General features: G+C 28.0%; 3 protein-coding genes and 1 long non-coding RNA gene across 5 annotated transcripts; 3 read left to right on the top strand and 1 right to left on the bottom strand.

The window, feature by feature from the left end:
• Window positions 1–974: 974 nt before the first annotated feature.
• LOC111626229 (sorting nexin-2-like) lies at window positions 975–6,221 on the top strand. 2 transcript variants are annotated; one of them, XM_023369538.1, is made up of 9 exons: window positions 975–1,237; window positions 2,160–2,198; window positions 2,271–2,511; window positions 2,717–2,976; window positions 3,236–3,329; window positions 4,577–4,782; window positions 5,711–5,845; window positions 5,929–6,081; window positions 6,153–6,221. In XM_023369538.1, the coding sequence occupies exons 2-9, from the start codon at window positions 2,169–2,171 to the stop codon at window positions 6,201–6,203; spliced, it is 1,170 nt and encodes a 389-aa protein (XP_023225306.1). In that variant the 5' UTR covers window positions 975–1,237; window positions 2,160–2,168; the 3' UTR covers window positions 6,204–6,221. The 2 variants fall into 2 exon arrangements, 1 of the variants encoding a protein (XP_023225306.1); XR_002756852.1 differs by having other exon boundaries at window positions 978–1,237; window positions 5,933–6,081.
• A 5,101-nt stretch (window positions 6,222–11,322) lies between these two features.
• LOC111626230 (sorting nexin-2-like) lies at window positions 11,323–13,153 on the top strand. Its single transcript, XM_023369539.1, has 4 exons — window positions 11,323–11,714; window positions 12,643–12,777; window positions 12,861–13,013; window positions 13,085–13,153. Exons 2-4 carry the CDS (start codon window positions 12,721–12,723, stop codon window positions 13,133–13,135), a joined length of 261 nt encoding a protein of 86 aa, XP_023225307.1. The 5' UTR covers window positions 11,323–11,714; window positions 12,643–12,720; the 3' UTR covers window positions 13,136–13,153.
• An 893-nt stretch (window positions 13,154–14,046) lies between these two features.
• LOC111626232 (sorting nexin-2-like) lies at window positions 14,047–15,887 on the top strand. The gene is made up of 4 exons (XM_023369540.1): window positions 14,047–14,448; window positions 15,377–15,511; window positions 15,595–15,747; window positions 15,819–15,887. Exons 2-4 carry the CDS (start codon window positions 15,455–15,457, stop codon window positions 15,867–15,869), a joined length of 261 nt encoding a protein of 86 aa, XP_023225308.1. The 5' UTR covers window positions 14,047–14,448; window positions 15,377–15,454; the 3' UTR covers window positions 15,870–15,887.
• Window positions 15,888–16,253: 366 nt separating this feature from the next.
• On the bottom strand, window positions 16,254–18,224 carry LOC111626226. The gene is made up of 5 exons (XR_002756851.1): window positions 17,715–18,224; window positions 17,494–17,619; window positions 17,291–17,413; window positions 16,651–16,668; window positions 16,254–16,578 (listed from the first exon to the last, which is right to left on the bottom strand). It is a non-coding gene; the product is annotated as an uncharacterized LOC111626226 (long non-coding RNA).
• Between the last annotated feature and the right edge of the window lie 1,339 nt (window positions 18,225–19,563).

Below are 19,563 nucleotides of genomic sequence, written 5' to 3'. Positions count from 1 at the left end.
ATGTAAGAGGAACGTTAACCTTCTACAAAAGTGGATATATATATAATTTTTCAATTTTTTTAAAGTTTATTTAAATATTTACAGATTTAATTTCAAAATAAATAATTATTTAATTATTTTTTAAACATTTATTTCAGAAAAAGATCGTATCCAACTTGAAAGACAAAATTACAGCAATAAAAATATATTTTCGGTTATGTTGTTGTTGTAATCTGCCTAATAAAAATGTATGTAGTTGTATATAAAAATGGAACGAATTATTTATATATTTTAAAAATAAATTTATTAAATTTAATCGATTTAATTCATACTATTATCGAAAAGTATGAAATTCTAGAAAATTTATGGACTGATATCGACATTTGATATTTCAGATAAGATAAATCATGACAAAAAATTGAATTACTGAGAACAATTGATATTAATTAAATTTAGGCGATAATTTATATATATCGTTAATTATGCTAAATATATAGAAAAATATTAATAAAAATATCATAAATTTTGGTTTATCGGTTGCATAAATAATATATTTAATCATTTAAATTATATAAAGTATTTAAGAATAAATATTATTCAATTGATACGAATTATCTTGATTAAATATGTAAATATTAAAGCTCGAAGATTGAAGAATTTTTTAGTTTAAAGTGAATTAAATTGTATTTCCCCTCTATTTTTTTCCTTGATAATTCATCACGCGATAAGTTAGAAGATGATTTTTCTATCACGTAAACGTTAGATTCAACTGTTGCTTCGCTTCACCTATTTAAACAGTCATAAACCAATTGATAATCGAACTGTAACTCTATAAATTTCCTTAATTCCCGAAGAAAAACGTAAATTCATAGAAAAGATTTGATATTTATTTAAATTAATATATCCTGTTACAAACTTAAATTTCTCGGAAATAATTATAATTAATATTTTTCATTATTTTCAAAGTGATTTAAGCTAAACTTATTGCTAAATAGATGTCATTAAGTCGTATTCAGCTTCAACACCTACACGAAACGTTCCCAGAGGCTGCGGCACTTGGCGATGACGTGGATCGAACATCACTCCACTAGGATGGAGTTACGAGTCTTCTAAAGAAAATATTTGATTGATTCTCTAGCTAAATAGGAGGGAAATAAGAAGATGTGAATCTCTAGGATACTCCAACAATCGAGTCTTAATTAAATTTCCTACTAGATTGGCACTCCAGTCTGTAATTGGAATTAGTGGCGACGTTAAGGTAAGATCCAGCATGTTTGCTATATTTGACTTTATCAAGTATTAAGATCCTTTCAGACAATTTTATCCAGATTAATAAAATTGCTAATTACATTGTTTATTTTTGTAATTGAATAATTTTAAACATTGTAATTGATTAAATTATTAAATAATACATTGAGTTTATTGTAAGAGATTATTTTTACTAATTTTAATCAATTTCTAGTTAATTGTGATTAAGAATGTCATTAAATTGAAACTGATTATTATTCTGTACAGCTGATTCTGAAATTGAATGCTTTTTTTTTTCTTTTTTTTTAATTATTCAAAAGAACGAATTGAGCGCAGCTTCTCCTCAAAGCAGAGATCTAAATTGTGACTATTTTTTGCGTTTTCTTCTTATTTTTTCAAAAGTAAATAACAGAAATTCGACGGTGTAGAGTTTTAATAATAAGCACAAAACATTATATTTTCTTCTAAGGAGAATATTAAATTAAGATACTTATCTTGGTCGTCTTGCAAGTTGATTGATGACTTTAATGACTGCGCCTAACCTAATTTAAAACTTTAATGATTTTTGGTCATTTTTATACAAGAAGTTAATCATGTTAACGATGATAAATAACAAATGAACCAAACAGAAATTATTTTTATCATGTTCGAGGGATTTTAAAAAGATTCTTTTCCTGTACCGGTTTCGGTTAGACTAATTTAAATTTAGCTACAGATTTCTTTTTAAATGAGTTAATTTTTTTAAAATGATGTTAATGTTTGACGTGTTTTGAATCGATCGAAGCTTCGTATAATGCAATTTTTAAAGATTATTAATCGATTTTGCTTCCTTTCAATCGATTGTGATGCGGCATCGTCTCGTAAATAGAAGAATCGATTTTGCGATTATTTTACATGGACACCGTTCTAATAAATGAACGTTATTTACTTAGGAAAATCCAATGGCCGAAACGTATATAGTGGAACAAGAAGTAAGATGATTATGTATACACTTATTTATTATTAATTTATTAAAAGTTTTAATCAAATTTGTATTTAATTAGTGCGTCAACGAAGTGGAATACATGAATATTTCAGTGACAAATCAGCAAAAAGTGAAAAGTTTAGCAGGGTCTTATGTCATGTATAAGATCGAAACCACTACCAATTTTCGACATTTTGACAAAAGAACGATGACTGTGACGAGAAGATTCGGTGATTTTATTGGTCTATACGAAAAATTACGCGAAAGATACGAAAGTGAAGGACGTATCATCCCCCCTCCACCCGAAAAGAAGACTCCTGGTAAGTGACCAATACAAAAATTATCTCTTATGGAAGTTATCTGTAGTGTGTTCTTATGAACATATTAAGATAACAGATGCTGGAAGCATCCACAACGTTAAGAGAATCTTCAAGAGAGACCCTAACTTATCATTTCTAAATATAGGTGCTAAAAAAATCCAGTTTATCTCCTCAATTATTTTAATAATTTAATTTTATATTCCAGTTAGCGAAAGAATTTCAAGAATGAGGAAAACCGATAAAGTTTCTGAATGGAAGACCTCAGCACTTCAACGCTATCTTAATCGCTTGGCCAGACATCCAGTACTCAAATATGACCCCATTTTAAGAGAATTTCTAGAACTGAAATCGGTTATACCACGTTCTTATAGAAGATCGCCATTTTCTGCAAGGACTATACGTTGTCATTTCAAGAAATTAGGAGAATCAATGGGTAGAATATATGCTATGGATGATGATGAACCCGTAAGTTTTCAACTTTTCCTTAGTCAATAATAAATTAAATAATTTTAGACAGTTTAAAAGAAAAATTCTGTTTGTAAATCATTGGCTGAATATCAAATTTCTTTGACATTTCTTCTTGGAATCGTTCCAATTCAGAAGTAATCATTATGATAAACCAAACAAACAAATCTTGCAGTGAAGGAAATGTTAAGAATTTTCTGTTGTAATATATTGATGATAATATTTTGTAATTTTATTTTAAAAAATATACATTTTCTAGTGGTTTAAAACTAAATACCAACATCTGGATACCTTAGAAGATAATTTGAAGAAATGGTTAAACAGCATCGCTACTGTTATATGTCAGAGACAAGGTTAGTGATGACTATTGTGAAATATTATCTTTTTATCTTATTAATTTACACTCCGTCGACTCGTAAATAATTATATAATCATCCAGTTATAATGGTTAGATAATTAACTGTCTGGTTTTAAATTTTGATCAAGGACAATTTACGATGATAACAAAATATTTGCTTTGTTAAGATGTAAATGTAACAATTTTCATTGTATGTGAAGCGATAATTCGCTAAATTAGACGAATGGAATGCTATTTTTTTCCTTAAGTGAAATCAATATACCTTAATTTGCACTGTTTATCATCTTATTATCATATCAAATTTTGTTTTTATGTCATATTAATCGCTCTATCGATTTATTTTTTGACGCTAAATTAACTTCAAAACTGACTTTTAATAGGAAAAAACTTAAGAGAAAATGATTTTTACAGTGTCACTTTAATGATTTTTCGTATAACAGTAAAACCTGTTCAAAACGGAATCTGAATAAAACGGACACGTGCTTAAACTGGAAAGAATTCGGTACCGCGCGATTCTTGTTTACACAGGTTTTGCTGTAAAATTTATAGTTCTAATGTATATATGAAGGCCTAATATACATTTTTAAATACTAGATTTATAGACAAGCTAAACCAGATACAGTCGAACCTCTAATAACGTCCACCTCCCAACAACGACAAATTTTTATGTTCCCATCAGTGGTTCGACTGTATACAGCCTATATTTCTAAGAGGCCTTTCTAGCTAAACTAAATTATAATAAATACAAAATATTTAACCTTATTATGATTTAGTACAGCTAGAAAGACCATATATATAAATATCTTGTTTAGATTACATGCAAATCTCGTCAGTATATTAGAGCCTTAATATATACATTAGGACCATAGACACATTTAATATTTAATAACTCAGAAAGGGCCTGTATGAGTATTTGGATCTCATACGGAGTCTGATTTGAACATAAGCTGCAGCCTGTTAGGACTTCATATTTTTATATATATCATTATTTCATAGAGGGAAAGGGCCTGTTATATGTTATACTGGTTGTGGCCCTAAGCTATAAGTTTATAATCTAACGCTAACTGATCATCTTATCATTTAGTAGTGATAAAAATCTTGTCATTTTACAGCTTAGGGTTGTGCCTTTGGGGAAGACCACCCTAAGCTGTAACTTAAGGTCACAACAAGTGTAAATTGGTTGCTAAAGATAAAGCACATTTTCAGCTTAATTTTTGTTTATTTTTCTCTTCCCAATTCCAGCTTTATCTTCAGGTCTAGGTGAAATAGCCAGAGCAACTGCATTAGTCGCAGGTTGTGAAGAGAACAATATCTTTTCACGACTATTGTATAAAGTTGCAGAAGCACAAAAGGAGACTGAAGAGTTACAACTTCAAGAGGCTGAAAGTGATTATGGAACGTTATACGAACTGATAAAAGATTATATTATCCTTTTAGATGTGGTCAAGGTAAGTAACGCGCTAAAAATATTAGGACAAAAGATGCTCTAGAACTTGTAAAGCTCTTTAATTTGGGTGCTTCGGTAATTTCAAGCGTGAATAAGAATGAATTTTATGTATTGAGAAACAATTAGAGGTTGGAAAAAATATATTCTCGCTGCTGGAAAATCAATAATATTCTTAGAAAAGTTCTAGTTTCACCTAAGTTTTATGAACCGGTAACGTGTTTGAAAAACTTATGACCTTATTGAGCTTTCTATAGCTACAAAACTAATAACCCGTTCATAACAGTAACATTAGTTTTATTTCTTCACATATAACACAAGAAAAATAATCTTCCAGATACAAAGAAAGACAAATCCTTCAAGAAGAAAGTATAGAAAATCTAGAAAAATAAAAATTTTAATTAATTTTACTACTACTTTTTCTACATTTAGAATAAATTTTCAACGTTTAAATGTATTAAAATATTCACTTTAGCTGTTATTTATATTTAAAAAAACGCTTTTAAAATATTTTAAAAACATCTACAGTATATGCAAAAGGCGAATTTTTCAAGTGTAACAAGCATAGAAAACTTAAAAACAAATAAAATTTAATTTTTCTTTATTTCAATTATTTATTTATAATATTTCGACGATCCCACGCGCTTCAAAAAATTCTTATCGCTGTCAAAATTTTAAAAAATTACTTTAAAATGTAGATACAAAAAGTCGAATTCTTCAAGAAGTAAAGAAAATGTAAAAAGTAAATAAAATTTAATTAATTTTATTGAATTTTCTACATTTTAATCGCTTCTTTTTGTTGTTTCGACTTAATTTTCAATGTTTAAATGTACTCTTCTAGCCGTTCTTCATATAAAAAAATGCGATGCTTTATAGCAAATTTTCTTATAATAAACACTATAAAAAAATAATAAATTATTATGTTTTTCTAGCAAATATTTTGGGAGCGATTGAAAACAGTTCATTTGATTAAATTAGACGAACAAAAATTGATAGATAAGGTAAAGAGGATGCACAAAGAGACTGATTACTACAAGCAAGAGTGCTTAAGAGATATCATTTTACAGGTAAGAATATGAAAAAAATAAAATAAATAAATAATTTAACGATTTTTAAGGAGTTTCATGTAAAATTTAATAAAAAATCTCAGTTAGAATCGAAAATATACAACAAAAAACAATCCTTAACCACATTATCCAAAGTAATCCGTGAAGAATTCGAGCACTTTGAACAAACAAGATTAGGAGAATTCGAATCCGTGATTAATAAAAGACTGGAATCATTTGTGGGAACTCATCAACAGGTAAAAGTTTTTATAATTTTTCATAATTGAAGCTTAAAAAATTTTTTTAAATTAAAATTCTTCTTGTCTAGATGATTAACTATTGGAAAGCATTGCTACCAGAGGAACAGGGAATTGATTAAGATTTTTTTTTCTACTCCGTAAAAATACTCAGCAGAAACACAAAACATTCAAGTTAAAAGATTTATAAAGTGTAAAAATACACGAAATATTCCAATATTTAATAATATAAACAAAAAAACCGATAAAATTTACTAATCAAACTAATGGCCAGATTCTCTTTTGGGCTACAATAAAGCTAATTAATTGACTGAAATATTAAGCAATTCATCTGGAGGTAGGCGATTAGGTCGCCATCTCGTGTTAAAAATTCATAATATATTATTAATTAATTGGCCCGATATGAATCAGGCTTTTCGTTTGATTCCGATATTTGTTGATAATTATCGAATATTGTATATTTTAGAGCGCTTTTTGTATGGTTCTTCTACAAAATGTTGGCATATTAGCTGTGCTTCTTGGTGTTGAAGCATAATTTGTATGCAAATATATGCATAAAAAGTAGCTCTTGCTGCTCCTTTAGATGCTTTTTGTAATTTTGAGATGTATATTTGTTGACTTTTCTAAGCATTAAAAGCCATTTAAATATTATTAAAAAATTGTAAAAAAAATAAAATATTCTCTGTCTATATATATTTTGATTTAAATAAAGAAATTATTTGCAGTTATTGTTAAAAATAATGGAAAAATTTGAATATTTAGTTTAATATTTAAACGCGAGATGGCGACATCTGTATTAAATATTCTAATAGATATAAGTAGTAAGATTGTATTAACTTAAAATTTAAAAATTAATTTTTAAGTAAAATAATCTTAAAAAATTTAAAATATTTACAAAATTTTCTGTTTATAAAATTATAATATTTTAAATAATTTTATCGCTGTAAAATTCGAATGTTTTCAAAATTTCTCAAAAGATGGCACAATTCGCTTATTTTTATTTTTAACATTTCTAATTGCGTCATCATTGAATAAAACAAAAATTTAAAAAAAAGGCAAAAAAATTAATTTTAATTTAAAGTATTTTATTTTATTTAAAAAAATTTTCGACAATTTAAAATTAAATTTACTTAAATATTCCAGGAATGTTCACTAATTTAACAATTTTTCATTATGTAATTTTTTAACATCTAACGTGCTGCCGCCTGACGGTATTATTTTTAAATAATAATTAAAAAAAAATTCCAAACAATTCAGAAAAACACGAAATTATTTATTGTGGGATTATTTTAATAAATAAAATATAAATAAAATAATTAGTAAATATGAATAAAGTTGATATCGGATCTTGACGTAATTTTAATCCGTAATGCAAAGTGGCAAGTGAAGAGACTTTGACCAATTGAAGTCGACAGTTACTTCGCATTAACAGATAACGAATTCATGTTAATTTGATAGAAAACTTGCAAAAACATTGTAATTTCATTACCTAGTTAGAATCCCTCTTAACTTTATTTATTTAGCATCGTGTGAAACAGCACAGAAACAAGTATCCTATAGAACTGAAAAAAAGCCTAAATCAGAGTTAAAATATGCATATTAAATTGTATATATAACTTCTTCTGCCGATAATACGTTAGATAAACATGTTAGAAAGAATACATCAAAGTGCGAAGCGGAGCGAAGCGACGCGACTTCATTACAATTTCGTTCTTTAATTTAATTTAATTTAATAAAAAGGCATTCAAATGTAATTAAAATATAAAAACTACACACTTCGTTGTTTTAAGTTTATTTGTCGTTTTTAAATGTATATGTTCATTTGGTTTTAGATTGTCGAAACAGAGCTTGCGAAGCGATGCAGTTCGACGCGCAGCGTCTTGATTATTTTATTTTAAAATTCTATTTTATAATTAATTTCACGTAGAATAAAAGTTTTAATATTAATAAAGTAAAAGAAAATTTTTCATTAGTGTGTTCAATAACTTTAAAGTAATATTAAATTTTAAAAAATTAATTATAATTATTTATGGCATCGCGTCGCCTTTTAATGCTCGAAAAGTTTATTTTTCATTTTTAAATAGTAAAAAAAAACGTATTTATTTTAAATAATATATGTATTTAGCACAATTTGAGAAACGTTTTTATATAAAATTGTAATGAATATTCCCATTTTTGTGTAATATTTTTTTATTAAAATTCGATATCGAAGAAGCGAAGCGACGCGACGTGTCATTCACTCTTTAATCAAATAAAAGTGCATAAACTTAAATAATTTTCTAATAAATGAAGCAAAATAAAATTATATTAATAAATTAAAAATAATAATAAAATTAAAATAATAAAAACTACATTTTTTGTTTATAAGGAAATTATAAAATTAATAAAAGAAACAATTTCGCGTTACTTCGCATTACGTCGCGTCGCTCATCTTAACTTAATTTTTGGCAAATAACTTTAAATAATTACTGATATATATATCCAAATTTTATTTTTTTTAGGTTTGTTTAGAGTTAAGATATGATATTATTACAATATTTAACGAATAAACGTTAAATTATTTTAAAAAATCGAGTTTTTTGCGAAGAAAGTGATGTAGAACCTACATAAACTGTACAGATGGTTCATTGTTTAACCATTTTAAAAAAATATTGTAAGAGTTTTATGAAGTGAGAGAAGGAAAAAAATATATATATTTTGTAATATTTTCTTCGATATAATAACTTTTTTTCTTTTCTAAAATATTTTTTGTTGCTTTTATAACTACAGAAATTCAACTCACTATATAATAGCATCTTATAGATTGGTAAGAAGATAGCTTCTATTTTTAGAAAATAGAATAAATAAAATAAAATTTAATATATTTTAAGTTTTTTTAGCATTCCGGATCATTTTTTAAAATTATATTTTATTATTTTCTCTCCGTAAAAATTTTAAAAAATCGCCAAAACTCCAGATGAAATATGGGTAAAGCATTGCAATCATTCATCAATCTGACATTTTTTAATTAAGATAATTAAATATATAACACTTTTTCTCACTAGCAGATGGCGTAGCATGTTTCTTGCAAGTGATATTCTTAGAATAATTATGAATAATTAAGTATTTGAATATAAAAAGTCATTTTTATGAGGATAAAAAGTTTTAAATCATTATATAAAAAAATAACTATTACAAAAAGAATAAAAAGTATCAATTAACTTATATGATCCATCTTCTTCTTTAAAAACATCATTAGAATATAATGAACCTCATTAATTTGCTTTCATTGTCGGTTATTGCAGTTAATATTAATAAAGAGTAGGCAGAATTTTCGGGAAAAAATTATTATAATAATAATAAAAATGATAAATGCTAGTTTTTATTCTACTCAGAATCAATTTGTGTTTTACTAATTAATAAAAAAAAATCAAAGTAAGAAAAATAATGTAATTGTTATCATGGATGAGAAGGAGGACGAGGAGGAGAGCTGGAGATGGAGAAATGATGCTCTATATTTACGTTTATTTTATTTATATCTAGAAAAAGTAAGAAAAATGTTGTAAAAAATTTCGAATTCCTTAGATAAAATTTTATCAATCCTCTCATCTTAATCCAAGAAGATAAAATCTTCTTGGATTAAGATGAGAAAATTGATTAAGGATGAGATGAAGGATGCGGAGAAAGCGAGATGGAAATTGAGAAAATGATGCTTGATATGCACGTTTCTTTTATTTATATCAAAGAATATCAACGAAAATATTGTAAAAGATTCGATTTTTCTTCATTAGATCAGATTTTAATAATTTAAATATAAAAATAATCATTGCTTAGTGAAGTTAAATGGATCATTTAATTCAATTGTTTCCTTTGCAGTGGTTGACTTTTAATCATGCATTTTGAAATTTAGAGATGCTAATGATGCAATAAATGAAAGTAGTTACTATGGTAACGTCTTTCGGATGACCACATTCGTGTCTAACAATCATTCCTAGTTTCCAAAGTTATTAAATTCGTTCAATAGGCATTGTTAAGTTCGATATTAATTGAAAGAGAGGGCTTTGCCCCCCAGTAGTTCGGAGTGAAAACGTGGAAAAATCCAACCTTTGATCCACAAAATTAATAATTATGTGGGACGATTTTCGATCCATAAATTTCGAAATTTAATAATGGAAGCTCCTTATTTTCCATCATGGTCGGCATCTCACTTGTTGCTTTCTTCTTTGAATAAATCGTATATCATTATTAGTTTGTCAGAGAATATTCGTTGCTGCAGTCAGACAGACAGACGTGTGTGATGAGAATATTGAAAAAGGTGAAGAAATATGCAGTCAACGTGGTCGGCACCATTTCATATTCCAATCACAGACAGGAAGAAAAACATAGTTCTATCAAAAGTGTGCAGGATATGACAACTGTCGCCATTTTATACTTCTGTGTGTATCTTGAGTGCTCCTGTTATCATTCTGTCCGTTAACTGTCCGTTCGTATGTCTCGAAAGAACTTCTTTATGAAGTTGGAAGATCGAGATGACGAAAAGGATAGTGTGAGTTCCGTAATGGAGAAGAAATATTAACTTGCTGCTGAGATAAAGTGATTTTTCTTCAAGAAAATTGGTTGAAAACTTTACTTTTTAAATCGCTTAATCTTTTTATTCTTCTTAAGAATTAGTTTTTATTTATTATAAGATTATCTGAACTCTTCTTCTACATCAATTTTATTTTTTATTAAGCACGTAGCGAGAGATTTAATATTAATAAATTTTATGGAGTTTACAGGAGATTACGTTCTGATTTTTTTAAGTAACATTCTCCCATATTTTAGCCAAATTTTATGTTAAAATATACAATTTACAGCTAGAAATTAAGGAATTTGATATTAATTTATGCTTTATTTCTTTAGTACTGTGTGTGATATTCACTGACATCATCAGCAATATTTTATCATCATTTATCTTCAGCATCTCTGTTGCTCATCTTCAGATTTATCTTTATTTATTTAGTATCCTTAACGACACGTTTATAACAATTTTGTTTTACTGTTTTCATCTTCATCGTCTTTTTTTCCATCATTATGTTTTCTCCTCTAAAATATCATCTTTATTTCTTCAAGATCATCTCTCTCTCTCTCGCTATTCTTAGCATCAATTTTATAACTTTTCCTCTANGACTTCATATTTTTATATATATCATTATTTCATAGAGGGAAAGGGCCTGTTATATGTTATACTGGTTGTGGCCCTAAGCTATAAGTTTATAATCTAACGCTAACTGATCATCTTATCATTTAGTAGTGATAAAAATCTTGTCATTTTACAGCTTAGGGTTGTGCCTTTGGGGAAGACCACCCTAAGCTGTAACTTAAGGTCACAACAAGTGTAAATTGGTTGCTAAAGATAAAGCACATTTTCAGCTTAATTTTTGTTTATTTTTCTCTTCCCAATTCCAGCTTTATCTTCAGGTCTAGGTGAAATAGCCAGAGCAACTGCATTAGTCGCAGGTTGTGAAGAGAACAATATCTTTTCACGACTATTGTATAAAGTTGCAGAAGCACAAAAGGAGACTGAAGAGTTACAACTTCAAGAGGCTGAAAGTGATTATGGAACGTTATACGAACTGATAAAAGATTATATTATCCTTTTAGATGTGGTCAAGGTAAGTAACGCGCTAAAAATATTAGGACAAAAGATGCTCTAGAACTTGTAAAGCTCTTTAATTTGGGTGCTTCGGTAATTTCAAGCGTGAATAAGAATGAATTTTATGTATTGAGAAACAATTAGAGGTTGGAAAAAATATATTCTCGCTGCTGGAAAATCAATAATATTCTTAGAAAAGTTCTAGTTTCACCTAAGTTTTATGAACCGGTAACGTGTTTGAAAAACTTATGACCTTATTGAGCTTTCTATAGCTACAAAACTAATAACCCGTTCATAACAGTAACATTAGTTTTATTTCTTCACATATAACACAAGAAAAATAATCTTCCAGATACAAAGAAAGACAAATCCTTCAAGAAGAAAGTATAGAAAATCTAGAAAAATAAAAATTTTAATTAATTTTACTACTACTTTTTCTACATTTAGAATAAATTTTCAACGTTTAAATGTATTAAAATATTCACTTTAGCTGTTATTTATATTTAAAAAAACGCTTTTAAAATATTTTAAAAACATCTACAGTATATGCAAAAGGCGAATTTTTCAAGTGTAACAAGCATAGAAAACTTAAAAACAAATAAAATTTAATTTTTCTTTATTTCAATTATTTATTTATAATATTTCGACGATCCCACGCGCTTCAAAAAATTCTTATCGCTGTCAAAATTTTAAAAAATTACTTTAAAATGTAGATACAAAAAGTCGAATTCTTCAAGAAGTAAAGAAAATGTAAAAAGTAAATAAAATTTAATTAATTTTATTGAATTTTCTACATTTTAATCGCTTCTTTTTGTTGTTTCGACTTAATTTTCAATGTTTAAATGTACTCTTCTAGCCGTTCTTCATATAAAAAAATGCGATGCTTTATAGCAAATTTTCTTATAATAAACACTATAAAAAAATAATAAATTATTATGTTTTTCTAGCAAATATTTTGGGAGCGATTGAAAACAGTTCATTTGATTAAATTAGACGAACAAAAATTGATAGATAAGGTAAAGAGGATGCACAAAGAGACTGATTACTACAAGCAAGAGTGCTTAAGAGATATCATTTTACAGGTAAGAATATGAAAAAAATAAAATAAATAAATAATTTAACGATTTTTAAGGAGTTTCATGTAAAATTTAATAAAAAATCTCAGTTAGAATCGAAAATATACAACAAAAAACAATCCTTAACCACATTATCCAAAGTAATCCGTGAAGAATTCGAGCACTTTGAACAAACAAGATTAGGAGAATTCGAATCCGTGATTAATAAAAGACTGGAATCATTTGTGGGAACTCATCAACAGGTAAAAGTTTTTATAATTTTTCATAATTGAAGCTTAAAAAATTTTTTTAAATTAAAATTCTTCTTGTCTAGATGATTAACTATTGGAAAGCATTGCTACCAGAGGAACAGGGAATTGATTAAGATTTTTTTTTCTACTCCGTAAAAATACTCAGCAGAAACACAAAACATTCAAGTTAAAAGATTTATAAAGTGTAAAAATACACGAAATATTCCAATATTTAATAATATAAACAAAAAAACCGATAAAATTTACTAATCAAACTAATGGCCAGATTCTCTTTTGGGCTACAATAAAGCTAATTAATTGACTGAAATATTAAGCAATTCATCTGGAGGTAGGCGATTAGGTCGCCATCTCGTGTTAAAAATTCATAATATATTATTAATTAATTGGCCCGATATGAATCAGGCTTTTCGTTTGATTCCGATATTTGTTGATAATTATCGAATATTGTATATTTTAGAGCGCTTTTTGTATGGTTCTTCTACAAAATGTTGGCATATTAGCTGTGCTTCTTGGTGTTGAAGCATAATTTGTATGCAAATATATGCATAAAAAGTAGCTCTTGCTGATACTAGATTTATAGACAAGCTAAACCAGATACAGTCGAACCTCTAATAACGTCCACCTCCCAACAACGACAAATTTTTATGTTCCCATCAGTGGTTCGACTGTATACAGCCTATATTTCTAAGAGGCCTTTCTAGCTAAACTAAATTATAATAAATACAAAATATTTAACCTTATTATGATTTAGTACAGCTAGAAAGACCATATATATAAATATCTTGTTTAGATTACATGCAAATCTCGTCAGTATATTAGAGCCTTAATATATACATTAGGACCATAGACACATTTAATATTTAATAACTCAGAAAGGGCCTGTATGAGTATTTGGATCTCATACGGAGTCTGATTTGAACATAAGCTGCAGCCTGTTAGGACTTCATATTTTTATATATATCATTATTTCATAGAGGGAAAGGGCCTGTTATATGTTATACTGGTTGTGGCCCTAAGCTATAAGTTTATAATCTAACGCTAACTGATCATCTTATCATTTAGTAGTGATAAAAATCTTGTCATTTTACAGCTTAGGGTTGTGCCTTTGGGGAAGACCACCCTAAGCTGTAACTTAAGGTCACAACAAGTGTAAATTGGTTGCTAAAGATAAAGCACATTTTCAGCTTAATTTTTGTTTATTTTTCTCTTCCCAATTCCAGCTTTATCTTCAGGTCTAGGTGAAATAGCCAGAGCAACTGCATTAGTCGCAGGTTGTGAAGAGAACAATATCTTTTCACGACTATTGTATAAAGTTGCAGAAGCACAAAAGGAGACTGAAGAGTTACAACTTCAAGAGGCTGAAAGTGATTATGGAACGTTATACGAACTGATAAAAGATTATATTATCCTTTTAGATGTGGTCAAGGTAAGTAACGCGCTAAAAATATTAGGACAAAAGATGCTCTAGAACTTGTAAAGCTCTTTAATTTGGGTGCTTCGGTAATTTCAAGCGTGAATAAGAATGAATTTTATGTATTGAGAAACAATTAGAGGTTGGAAAAAATATATTCTCGCTGCTGGAAAATCAATAATATTCTTAGAAAAGTTCTAGTTTCACCTAAGTTTTATGAACCGGTAACGTGTTTGAAAAACTTATGACCTTATTGAGCTTTCTATAGCTACAAAACTAATAACCCGTTCATAACAGTAACATTAGTTTTATTTCTTCACATATAACACAAGAAAAATAATCTTCCAGATACAAAGAAAGACAAATCCTTCAAGAAGAAAGTATAGAAAATCTAGAAAAATAAAAATTTTAATTAATTTTACTACTACTTTTTCTACATTTAGAATAAATTTTCAACGTTTAAATGTATTAAAATATTCACTTTAGCTGTTATTTATATTTAAAAAAACGCTTTTAAAATATTTTAAAAACATCTACAGTATATGCAAAAGGCGAATTTTTCAAGTGTAACAAGCATAGAAAACTTAAAAACAAATAAAATTTAATTTTTCTTTATTTCAATTATTTATTTATAATATTTCGACGATCCCACGCGCTTCAAAAAATTCTTATCGCTGTCAAAATTTTAAAAAATTACTTTAAAATGTAGATACAAAAAGTCGAATTCTTCAAGAAGTAAAGAAAATGTAAAAAGTAAATAAAATTTAATTAATTTTATTGAATTTTCTACATTTTAATCGCTTCTTTTTGTTGTTTCGACTTAATTTTCAATGTTTAAATGTACTCTTCTAGCCGTTCTTCATATAAAAAAATGCGATGCTTTATAGCAAATTTTCTTATAATAAACACTATAAAAAAATAATAAATTATTATGTTTTTCTAGCAAATATTTTGGGAGCGATTGAAAACAGTTCATTTGATTAAATTAGACGAACAAAAATTGATAGATAAGGTAAAGAGGATGCACAAAGAGACTGATTACTACAAGCAAGAGTGCTTAAGAGATATCATTTTACAGGTAAGAATATGAAAAAAATAAAATAAATAAATAATTTAACGATTTTTAAGGAGTTTCATGTAAAATTTAATAAAAAATCTCAGTTAGAATCGAAAATATACAACAAAAAACAATCCTTAACCACATTATCCAAAGTAATCCGTGAAGAATTCGAGCACTTTGAACAAACAAGATTAGGAGAATTCGAATCCGTGATTAATAAAAGACTGGAATCATTTGTGGGAACTCATCAACAGGTAAAAGTTTTTATAATTTTTCATAATTGAAGCTTAAAAAATTTTTTTAAATTAAAATTCTTCTTGTCTAGATGATTAACTATTGGAAAGCATTGCTACCAGAGGAACAGGGAATTGATTAAGATTTTTTTTTCTACTCCGTAAAAATACTCAGCAGAAACACAAAACATTCAAGTTAAAAGATTTATAAAGTGTAAAAATACACGAAATATTCCAATATTTAATAATATAAACAAAAAAACCGATAAAATTTACTAATCAAACTAATGGCCAGATTCTCTTTTGGGCTACAATAAAGCTAATTAATTGACTGAAATATTAAGCAATTCATCTGGAGGTAGGCGATTAGGTCGCCATCTCGTGTTAAAAATTCATAATATATTATTAATTAATTGGCCCGATATGAATCAGGCTTTTCGTTTGATTCCGATATTTGTTGATAATTATCGAANTACTTCTTTTTTTGCAGAAAAAACAAATTAACATCTGTATAAAATCTCTTCACAGTAAACGAATTTTTCTACACATTCCCGTCAATTTTTAATTATTTTCTTATATATATATACTTTTTAATTGGTATAAAAGTTCTTCAAGTTATAAACAAGATTTGGCAATTATAAATTGAGTTTTTTTGGTTTTCAGAGTACTTTCCTCGAAGCTTCCAACTCGAAGGCAGCTTAAGCAACAATATTTATACATAAATCTGTACACGATATGATTGTGAGGCAGGTGTGTTGTCTAGAAATCCGTTGTTCATCCTCATGTCGTCTCCAACAACACGTGAAGTTTCGGGAGGAATCGTCCACTTTGATCACCTTTAAAGACGTCTAACTAATTAAAAATATGTATTTTTAAGTTAAATATTTAATTAAATTTAAGGAATTTTATGTATAAACAACTCACTCGTGCTTCTTTAGCATCCTGATGATCCGCATCAGTTTGGAGAGAGGGATGAGAGTAAGAGGAGCGCATGAAAGGAAAGGAAAAAAAAATTGATAAAATGAGATTTATATAGAAAAATCCATTGAGGAAAATTAAATTAATGACAGATGCCAAGTGAATTATTAATAAAACGACACAAATCTATTCGGGAATGGGACTATTAAACATGTGATATCTTCCAAACTGAATCACGTATGTCATACAGGCAATTAGTGAGGAAACGATCGTTAGGTTGACCGTGAGAGAAAACAGATGGACTGTCATGTATCATCACCATCCCAACAGATGTAGCAGACATAACAGATGAAATATGGAAATCCATACGATTACTAAAACCTCAATTTATAGAGTGTATCTGCCTTTTATCCTCTATCATTCTATTAAGAAGAGCTTATGATGAGATTCTGACAAACTTATTACAAGGGATTCATAGGGATGAACTATAGATAAATCTTTCACGGGGAGTCGATTTTGCATAAACTAGTTAACAGCATCCCTCCTCATCTATGCAGTTTCGAAAGAAATCCAGCCTTTTGGGGTCATTTTAACGTTATAAAATCTTACGTAAAGATAAATTAAATGATGAAAAAAGTATACTTACGTTATAGACATGGCTCCCTGATGGTGATGATGAACAGCGATAAAGTGCAGCGAGGACAGAGCTGTGACTTCTTTTTTTCTAGATAACGATGCATCCGAATAACATTGCAAAGTCTGGTAAACACTGGGAAGAAAAAAGATCGAATTAAATCAAAGTTTAAGATTTTCGGGAGACGTTTTAAGAGTTTTTAACACTGTTTTTACCTTCTATTTGCGGCCCTTTATGAGTTTTGGCCGCGATAACTTTTGTTTAATTATCTGGAAGACTATACGACTGCCATTTTTTCGATTTGGACATCTCGACGATCGAACGCTTTATTATTACATCATCTGGAAATAAATCTCCATTATGCAGCATCCACAAAGAATACAAAGAAACTGGATAATGGAGAAGAGATGAATTACAATTTTTTTTCCATTCTTACCTGCTTTACAAGGCACATAACTAAGGACGGTGATAGCTTTCTGGTATCTGCAGCTGAACAACCTCATTTGGCACTCGGAACCATAAGTTACACCATCCGATCCGCATACTGGATTTGGAGATTCCTCGGATGTACACTTAATATCGCATACACACTGAGCACGACCCTTTTTTTCTCGACATATCGCTTCGTGACTGCACTTTAACTGATCACACGATCCAGAAACTGGTCTAGCAACAGACTCTACAAGAAAAAAAAATTAAATTATATATATAATTGCTCCTCAATTCAGTGATTTTATTGAAAATAAGATAAGATTCTCTTTAAGTTTTGTTAAAGAAGAGAATCTTTTACAGTAAATACACATGTCGAGATCACACAAGAGCAGAAAGTAAACATAATTCTCCATTGTGAGATACAAAAGAAGCTTCCTTCTCGCTCCAACAGAGAAAATAAACATTCTTCTTCTTCTCCTTGTTTAAAAAAATGAGCAAATATTAATATATTATTCTTCTTATGCACAAAACATAGAAAGCTTTATAAATATAGAACAGAGAAATTAATCAATAAAACTATTCAGAAAAAGTATATACATCTTCAAATGAAATTCAATCGATCATTTGGTAAAGTTAGAAAACGTTCGGATGCTTTTTTAGAAAAAAAGGACATCATTCTTGTATTTTTTTATAGATTTTATTTTAGTTTTTTTCTTGAATAATTGCCTGAAAGAATGAATTATGGCTTCCCTCCTCTTTTGGTATTAATTTGTTCCACAACCAAGAGTTATTCCTCATTCGCCTTTCATAATTCAAAGAACTCTTTAACAAACATCGAAAAATTTACTATTCGTTGGATAAGGAAGGAAGAGGAAGAGGAGGAGGAAAAAAAATGATGCGATGGAAATTAATTTATGGCTATATACTGTACTTTCGAGAGAAACCTTTGGTTTAGCTTTTGGAATGTAAAAATATTTGAAAAAGTTGAAAGTTTTTTATCAACTGAATTTTCGCATTTTTATCAAACTGAATGTTGGCATTTTAATCAATTGATAAAGAATATTATTCTTTATTTTATTTTTTATACAACTAAAAGCATTTTATCAACCGCCTCTAAACATTTTTAGCAACTGAATAAAACTACATGCTTTATCTAACNTAAGTTTTTATATATACTTGCTAAACATTATCAATATTTTCTTAAGCACATTATTTAGCATCACACCAATATTTTATTTAATATCTTATCCATCTTCAGTATCATCTTTTCAACTCTTCAACATCACTCTTCAGAATCTTTTAAAGTTATATTTTCCTACTTTCCAGAAAAAATAATTTAAAAATTTTAAAAATTCCACATTTTTTCTTCTCTTAAGCATCACTTAAACTCTTAAACTTTTATAAAATACATCAGAGAATAAAAGCAAACATAGGATTTTCCAAAGTTTAAGTTGCTGATGCATATTCATCATCTGTTCTTTTTTCTTTGCTCTGTACTCATCAATTCTAAAGAAGTAGCATTTTCTAGACAGATGTACAAACAATTTATTAAATTATTATCAAAAGATAAATATCTGTTACTATTTAATTGAGCGAGGAAATAATAGTAATTAAAAAGTTATCTAGGGTTTTAAACAATATTTGTTAAGATTGCGATTAGCTGTTTAATGAACTTAATGCCAACTTGGGGGCAATTTAAATTCGCTATAGAATGAATGGCTACATAAGATAAGAGAAAACGATAAATTTTAAACTAAACGGGATGATGTTACTTGTATAAACTAATAGAATCGGACCAATTTGCATGAATTTGAATGCGTTTACAATAGTTTACAATATTAACCCATGTTGCA

This window comes from Centruroides sculpturatus, unplaced genomic scaffold (assembly GCF_000671375.1).
Source record: "Centruroides sculpturatus isolate CEXI.00-Female unplaced genomic scaffold, Cexi_2.0 scaffold410, whole genome shotgun sequence".
Classification (NCBI taxonomy): domain Eukaryota; kingdom Metazoa; phylum Arthropoda; class Arachnida; order Scorpiones; family Buthidae; genus Centruroides; species Centruroides sculpturatus.
This window is presented reverse-complemented; position numbering and strand designations above follow the sequence as displayed.

What these genes read in the sequence shown, in the direction of transcription:
- LOC111626229 (XM_023369538.1), top strand. Translation starts at nt 2,169, where the DNA reads ATGGCCGAAACGTATATAGTGGAACAAGAA. An exon ending in CTATGGATGATGATGAACCC is followed by an intron (nt 2,977 to 3,235) that starts GTAAGTTTTCAA and finishes TACATTTTCTAG; the next exon opens with TGGTTTAAAACTAAATACCA. An exon ending in TCCTTTTAGATGTGGTCAAG is followed by an intron (nt 4,783 to 5,710) that starts GTAAGTAACGCG and finishes ATGTTTTTCTAG; the next exon opens with CAAATATTTTGGGAGCGATT.
- LOC111626230 (XM_023369539.1), top strand. Translation starts at nt 12,721, where the DNA reads ATGCACAAAGAGACTGATTACTACAAGCAAGAGTGCTTAAGAGATATC. An exon ending in TAAGAGATATCATTTTACAG is followed by an intron (nt 12,778 to 12,860) that starts GTAAGAATATGA and finishes AAAAAATCTCAG; the next exon opens with TTAGAATCGAAAATATACAA. An exon ending in TTGTGGGAACTCATCAACAG is followed by an intron (nt 13,014 to 13,084) that starts GTAAAAGTTTTT and finishes CTTCTTGTCTAG; the next exon opens with ATGATTAACTATTGGAAAGC.
- LOC111626232 (XM_023369540.1), top strand. Translation starts at nt 15,455, where the DNA reads ATGCACAAAGAGACTGATTACTACAAGCAAGAGTGCTTAAGAGATATC. An exon ending in TAAGAGATATCATTTTACAG is followed by an intron (nt 15,512 to 15,594) that starts GTAAGAATATGA and finishes AAAAAATCTCAG; the next exon opens with TTAGAATCGAAAATATACAA. An exon ending in TTGTGGGAACTCATCAACAG is followed by an intron (nt 15,748 to 15,818) that starts GTAAAAGTTTTT and finishes CTTCTTGTCTAG; the next exon opens with ATGATTAACTATTGGAAAGC.